This window comes from Ascaphus truei, chromosome 8 (assembly GCF_040206685.1).
Source record: "Ascaphus truei isolate aAscTru1 chromosome 8, aAscTru1.hap1, whole genome shotgun sequence".
Lineage (NCBI taxonomy): Eukaryota > Metazoa > Chordata > Amphibia > Anura > Ascaphidae > Ascaphus > Ascaphus truei.
Genome location: NC_134490.1, coordinates 31459162 through 31466873, shown reverse-complemented (window position 1 = coordinate 31466873; position 7712 = coordinate 31459162). Strand labels below are relative to the sequence as shown.

General features: G+C 41.8%; 1 protein-coding gene across 4 annotated transcripts in view; it reads right to left on the bottom strand.

The window, feature by feature from the left end:
- The window catches only part of HOMER3 (homer scaffold protein 3), a 63626-nt gene extending 60723 nt beyond the window's left edge, over nt 1-2903 (bottom strand). For 3 of the 4 annotated variants that reach the window (XM_075611174.1, XM_075611177.1, XM_075611178.1), the window contains exon 1: nt 2365-2903. Coding sequence is in view for 1 of the 4 variants with exons in the window: in XM_075611177.1 (XP_075467292.1) it covers nt 2365-2381 (17 nt within the window). In the remaining 3 variants the exon portion in view is untranslated. Of the gene's footprint in view, nt 1-2299; nt 2319-2364 lie in introns of those variants that run through there. The other variant, XM_075611176.1, reaches the window with a different exon arrangement.
- Nucleotides 2904-7712: the final 4809 nt, after the last annotated feature.

Here is a 7712-nt window from a genome sequence, read left to right as displayed (position 1 = left end):
AACATGAATAATGGCGGAGGAAAGGCGAGATCACCAGCAACAAAGGAAAGGGCAGTTACAATGTGGAATTCATTACCCATGGAGACTGTGATGGTGGATACAATAGATATCATCAAAAGAAGGGTTGCACATCATTTTAGAAAGGAAATACAGTACAGGGATATACCGAATAAGTATACATGGGAAGGATGTTGATCCAGGGAGTCATCTGATTTCCAATATTTAGAATCAGGAAGGAATTTATTTCCGCCCCCCGCCCCCCCTTATGAGAAAGCATTGGATGATATGTCACTGGGGTTTTTTGTTTGCCTTCCTCTGGATCAATATACTGTAAGTACGGATATAGGATATAGTATCTGTCATCTAAATTTAGCATAGGTTGAACTTGATGGACGCATGTCTTTTTTCAACCTCATTTACTATGAAGCTATGTAACTTATGCCGCGGATGAATTTAAGTGAGAAATTGATTTTGACGCGAGGCATTCTTTTAATTCGTTTTCAAAAAGAAATTCTGCATGGCTCCTATGGGCCCAGATACACACAAGGGTGGTACGCTTGAAAATGCTTAAAATGAATAGGAGTCAAGGCGTGCTGAAGCTTAGCACCTTTTGTTGGGTCTGGGCCATGATCTAGAACAGAGCACAGAATTAAAGGGCCAGAATTGCTGATCCCTCTGACAGTGAAATGGTTAGCCCAGGGGTGATTAACTGCAGTCCTCAAGGGCCACAACAGGTCAGGTTGAGGCTATCCCTGCTTCAGCACAGACAGGTCAATCAGTGGCTCGGTCTTCAACTGAGCCACCTGTGCTGAAGCAGGGATGTCCTGAAAACCTGCCCTTTTGTTGCCCTTGAGGACTGCAGATGATCACCCCTCTGGGTTAACCCCATTAACGCTGGATGTGACAGGAGCAAATTGCTCTGCAATAAGGGATTCATTCTGCTTTAATTATTCACAATGTATTATTGTGGTATTAACCTCCCCCCTAGTAGAGAAGGGGGTTATCCAAGTGGAGTTACGCCTCTTGTGTCATGCTTCGGTGGAATAGACAGCTAGTTATTCTCTAACATTCTCCGTCTTCTCAGACAGCCCTCGCTGAGTTAAGTGCCCTGCAAGGAATCAGTACATAGACCAGAAACAAAAAGAAAACGAGGCACAGCAAATTATACATTTCTGCACAATGCCGCTGCATAAATTACAATTAAGCAGCCTTCATTTGCAGTGTCGGAAGTAGAGCTGTTTCCCAATGTGCAGAATGACTTAGTAACACCGCCATATAAAGGAGTTGCAATGTGAAGGGAAAGCACTTAGCCATACAACATGTAGGAGGAAAAATTAAACACACACGCACACATATAATATCCAGCAGGATTCATTGACAATTTGTTGCAGGCTCTTTTGGCAGGGATGGGGTTAAAGGGAGATAGCCCTACATGTATCTATCACCCTAATCAGAATGACCCTCCCTTCACATTTATGCATTTTCCCAGTGAGAAGTCTATTGCAATGGGAAATATAACAGAAAATAAGATCTAAAACCAGGATTGGCAGAGCATGGGCCTGGATTCCTGGATTAGGGTTATAGGCATCCCACTGCACAGGTCAGGCTAGTACAGACAGATGCACAATGCTGGCATCAACCATTGAATTAGCCCTTTGTGGCCAGAGGTGCCTGCAACACATCTCAAACCCTATGCTAGGAAAAGGGGTCAGCTCATTAATTAGGAACGAAAGTGAACAGTAAAGTGTGTTAAACTTTCCGTCACCTGCCTATCCTTTCGGTCGATCACAATGTACCCTCTCTAAAGTTCTGAAATATAGCGTATTTACAAATATATATTTTCACATGTATACACACGCAATTACATATGCAACATATTAGAATATATATATATACACACACACATATACATATACACACTTACTTAAATATATTAAATATACAATATAACACACTTATGAAATAAATATATATATATATATATATATATATATATATGTAAAAAAAAAATATATATATGTTATTATTTAAAACAATAGAACTATATATACTTGACATATTAACATGTTGTATAGGAGAAAATGTATATGTATAGTGTACTTTGATTTATAGATCATGCTATTTTTATATGCTTTATTACAATATGCATTAGCAATGGATTCTAATACAGATTAGAATATTAAACAGGGTCACAATGTTCAATGTTATACACCATAAGATTAAAAAAAATATATATATATAAATATATATATATATATTACACAGATAGATATAGATATATAATGTATAGAAGATATACCTGTATATAGATTTCTGTCTCATTTCCCGAATACACACTGCAACATCTCAGACATATGTACTCACCCACACTCCTCTCCCATGTCTGTGTGTGTCTCTCCTTTCTTCACTCTCTCACTTTATCTTCCTCCTCCTCTCTCTCCGGGGCCGGATGCTGTACAAATTTCCTGTGATATTCCCACTTTAAAAAAACCCGTTAGATCCTCCACCACCACCAACCCTCCTCTTTATCCAATCCCCCTTCCCAGACACAAAAGGCTCAGTGTGCAGCAGGACAGAGGCAGACACTCTGAGATCAGCTGGACGAGCTGCCCATCTGTCTGCCCCCTCCTGTTGAAGGGTAACTTTCAATCACTTTCCTGCACAATCAGATCAGAGCTCTGGAAAATGGTTTTCCTTCCTCGCTTTACATCCACATGAGATCATATCTTTCTTTTGCCTTCACCATCAGATGGTGCTGATCTCGTGTGTGCCAGACTCCTAGAAATTCCTGGCTGGGATTTCTGATGCCCTTGGGTTGCTCCTCCTGCGTTGGGTGTCCTTTTGTTCTTTGCTGATCTGCTTTGCTTCCCTTTCCAGCTGCCCCATCCGATCACTTTTTTTTTTTTTTGCCCTCACTTTATTTCCAGGGAGTTTACAGACTCAGTGTCTCCATCTGCTGATAGCTCAGATGTCAGCCTTGGAAACAGCTATAACATACTTCAAATTGGGAGAGATGCAGATTTTATATTCCACTCATCCAAAACTTGTAAAATCCTATAGAGATTAGTAATTAAAACCCCCACTCACCACATCATGCTAGATGTGTAAGAATTTGCATCAGTACCCTCTTTAGGGTTTAAACATCTTTGATGCTCCACTGGCATAGAAGGTATTGAAATAGCTGTAAAAGCACAAGTGACTTAAAATATACTATGCAGCAGTTTTTACTTTAGGATTATATTTAAATAACGTGATTGTGCTACACAGATATCAAAGTGTCAGGAAGTGTTGGAAGGCAAATTTTTGGACACAAATATTTCTCTGAATTTCCAAGAGAAATCTTTTTTGACTTGGCTGTTTTTCAGACGTGTCTCTGAGAAATTTGGAGTGCAGTTATAGGAGCAGTTAGGGAGGTGTTAGTAGAGCAGTTATAGGGATCAATTATAGGAGGTTATAAGGAGCAGTTAGGGGAGGAGTTATAAGAGCAGTTAGGGGTGCAGGGGTGCGCAATCTTTCCCTCCCTGCTTGCGCCCCCCTTTCCGTACCTGGTCTCCGGCTCTCGGCGTCAGTTGACGCTGCATTGCCATGACGACGCGTCGCCGAAGACAAAGTAAGTGAAGTTGCAGAGGCCTCACGCGATCCCCAGCCATTAATTTAAATGCCTTGGGGGAAGAGCGCGGGGCCACTGCAATCGCCGCGCCCCCCCCCTGAAAAATCTTGCACCCCCCAGTTTGCGCACCCCTGGTATAGAGTGTAATAGGAGCAATTGGGGAGGAGTTATAGGGAACGGTTACAGGAGCAGTTAGGGGAGGAGATAAAGGGAGAAATTATAAAATAAATTATGGGTGGAGTTATAGGTTAGGAGTACAGGAGCAATTAGGGGAGGAGGTAAAGGTTGTGGGGGTATAATTGCATTTAGGGGAGGGGCACTTATAGGAATCGTTAGGGAAGGAGTTATAGGAGCAGGTAAAGGAGTGGTTATGGTAGTAGGGGAAGAACATCTTGAAGCAATATTCTGAAAGGATGCATCTAAAGCGGTGGTTTTCAACTTTTTTTGGTTAAGGAGACCTATAATTATATTGTGCAATTCTGCTGAACCCCAACCCTCTCTAATAGCGTGTTTGAGATCAGAAGCATTGTAAGGTACCCCAGCTCTCTCTAATAACGCATCTGAGAATTAATACATTGTAAGGGGTACCAACTCTAATAACACGTCTGAGATCAGACGCATTTTAAGGAAGCCCAGCCCTCTCCAATAGCATGTCTGGGATCAGATGCTTTGTAAGGAACCCCAACCCTCTCTAATAGCGCGTCTGAGATCAGATGCATTGTAAGGAACCCCAACCCTCTCTAATAGCGCATCTGAGATCAGACGCCTTTTAAGGAACCCCAACTCTCTGTAATAGCACGTCTGAAATCAGATACATTTTAAGGAACCCCAACCCTCTCTAATAACGCATGAGATAAGATGGATTGTAAATTCTTCTGTATTTGGTATAATTTTCAAATGACCTGAAAATTGCAGGGAACCCTTTAGGGATACCCACGGAACACAAAGGTTCCTAGGAACCCCTGTAGAAAAACAATGACCTAAAGGTATGTAACAGATGCAATTTTCCTTGGTTTCCCCCCAATAAATCCTCTAGATCAGAGGTGTAATTAACCTCTCTGTCAGCGTCACACAAAATCTAGGCAACTCAACTAAAAGGTGTTTTTCATTTGACACGACAAAATTCCCGCTCATCATCATCTTGAAACCGTTTTCCCAGCATTTACTTGGTGTGACAGTAAATTATTGAGTCTATTCACTTTTTCAATAGTTTATAAACATCATAGGGGCTATGATATGCTTTTAACTTTCCCTCTAATTGAATCCAAATATTCCAGTCATTCTAACATGTTTTGACAGCGGAGCTCGGGTAAAGAGCAGCGTGACTCACACACCTCAAGTAAAATGGATCAGGTGTAAGATAAAGCTAGCGCAAACAGATAAAGCTGCATTTGTACATAATGTCAGAGTTACAGAAAATTGCTGCAGATATGTAAATTCAAAGGATGCAAAGGAGTGTTTTAATGTTATGAAAAGTAAACAGATTCACTTTTGATGGCATTAAAACATACACCTGAACCCCTTCTCTGCCAGAGGCCTGCAATGCGCTGGCAGTGTTACCTCCTTTTCTGTCCCCACTCGTACACATTCTAACCCCCTCCAAACTCTAACCACTGCTGTGAGGTAGGGAGCACCTCTTGGAAAGCAGTGGGTACCAAAAGCATTGTGATGGAACTGGCAAGGGTGTCTGTGTTGCAGCTGCTTTAAGTTATATGTATCCAAAGAGGAGATAGATGTTCAGTATTAGTATATAGTGCAGCATCTTTATTTTAAAGAGGTGGCATGTCACCTCAATATTTACAAATACTTTACCTTATTAACCAATTTCCTGCTAAAAATGTCAGTATCATATACATTACTGGTCCCTAGCATTGAAGGAGTTTCAGCATAAGCCTTTTTAACAATTCTTTGCATGTATTCTAAGTAGCAGCAACATTTTTTGATGTTGTAAAAATATAAAACATTTTACCAGGGGTTAATTCATGTGGATAATACTCCTACCAAAAGGACAATTAGGTCACCCTGTACTTAGACTCTGCATGAAAAAGCTAGGTCCCCTGTCCCTCTTTATAAAAATTAATTAGGACAGCTAGCCATATATTTGCTAATCTTAGATGTGACATTCTCCAGTGGCTATTAGCTTCTAATTTTTCTGATTCCCGCCTAGCTACTGAAAAAGTTCTACCACTCTGCAAAAGCATTCAGAAGCTTTCCACGGCTGCATTTAACCACCTGTAGCTGACCGTTCAACTGTACCGACACTAGCCTGTACAGTAGTTTTTCCAGACACCGTATTAGCCACAGTGTACCTGCTTGTACCAGTTTCCCGCTGCTGCATGCACACTCGTCGCTGCGACCATAGACCAGTCAGAATGTTTGGCGATGCTGATAGACTGGCCACAAGCTCTCGCTAACTACATGGCCAGCCTAGGAGTGTTGACAAACATTCTGATTGGCCAATGGTCACAGCAATGAGCGTACACACAGTAGTAGGAAACCTGTGTGTTCAGGAAGAGCAGAGAAGCACTGCTGTGCTCTGCTCCCAGGTCACCCTCTGCCAGAAATGCCTCAGCCTGGGCAAATTAGTGGTGAGGCGTTGCCCCTACAGTCGAGGTGAGAAGGCTGCAAATTTGGCAGGAATATGGGGAAATGTAAATAAGCGGTGTTGGGATTATACATGAAGGGTATGGGAATATATGGTGGGGTGCATCCGAGTGGTGTAATAAATGCACGTGTACTGATTTTCCGCTGTGAAATGTTAGAGGGTATGACGCAGCCTCACTTAGCGTGGTATAGCTTCAGCAAGCTGGCATAGGAGATTTGAAAGCAAACTGCACATTTAACTGGGGCCACAAAAAAGCATCAGATTCAACAAAGAAAAATAAACCAAGATTTGTTAACCTATTCACTGCCAGAGGAAACCAACAACGTATTGAGCTACAAGCGTTTCTATCTAGCCCCTCTGGCAATGAAAGGGTTAACACAGAGCTGCTGATTCCTGCACACGTTACAGCCGGGAAACTTCGATTAACAACCCTCATTTTATCTGAAGTGGATCTGGATCTTCTTCCCTTTTCAGTATTGCTACGAATTTGCTTCTTCATGTCAGGGAAGCTATGAGCTCCATGGCATATTGAATAGTGGTTTTCCAGGGGCCCGATGTGATGTAGGATTTCGAGCAGGCCACAGGCATCATATTCACAGGCTCGCAAGTTGGATGGGGGGCGGAATAAAATACAAGAACGGATCTGGCTCTTTGCCCTGTCACAGGATCCAGAGATCTGGTTTTAATTATACTGCTGATTTTCATTTTTCAGTCCATGGTGGAGCAGCTTAAAGCTGGACAGTGGAGGAACTACGGGAACGAAAGGATTTGCCGTGATCTGTCAAGAGGGGGTGTCATTAACGTGCGATAGTGCTGACCGGAGCTACCACATGGACACTCCCATTGACTGGATTGTGAGTTTCTCTGCCTGGTCAGCACTGTCTCACTTTAATGAATAACCCCAGTGGGAGAAGTGGAAGAGTATTTGCAAATAACATTGAGAATTTCTTATATTGTATATATTAATGCAACAGGAGTTGTGATAAATGCTTTTTGATCATTAGAAGTACTGTACATGTAAATCTGCTGTAAACTAAAGTACTGGCTATTTGCTTATATTTACATGAGCATGCTGTTATGCTGTAAATACAGTATGGTCTCATAGTACACTGAGAAACCTATACAACATGCTGTGAAACTTCCTTGCTCAGGAAGATTTCAACCCGTTCAAATGATTAAGAGCTTAAATATTCTCTGGCAAGAGGAAGGCATCTTAACGTCATTCAATAGGGACCGGAGTATCATTTATCTATCTAAGCTACATCTACTGTACTCCTAGAAGCTGAAGGTTCCGAGCTTCAGCCAATGGTAGCAGTTGTTAACGTTCTATGACTGAAGCCAAAAGGAACCCAGGAAGAACTTTTGTATAAATGGGAAATCTGCTTATGGATCAAACACTCACCTGTCATTTATCCAAGGTCAGAGGGCTACTAAAAGATACATTGTTTAATTCCACACACCCTCCCCATATGTATATATAGCCTATTCCCTTCTTGC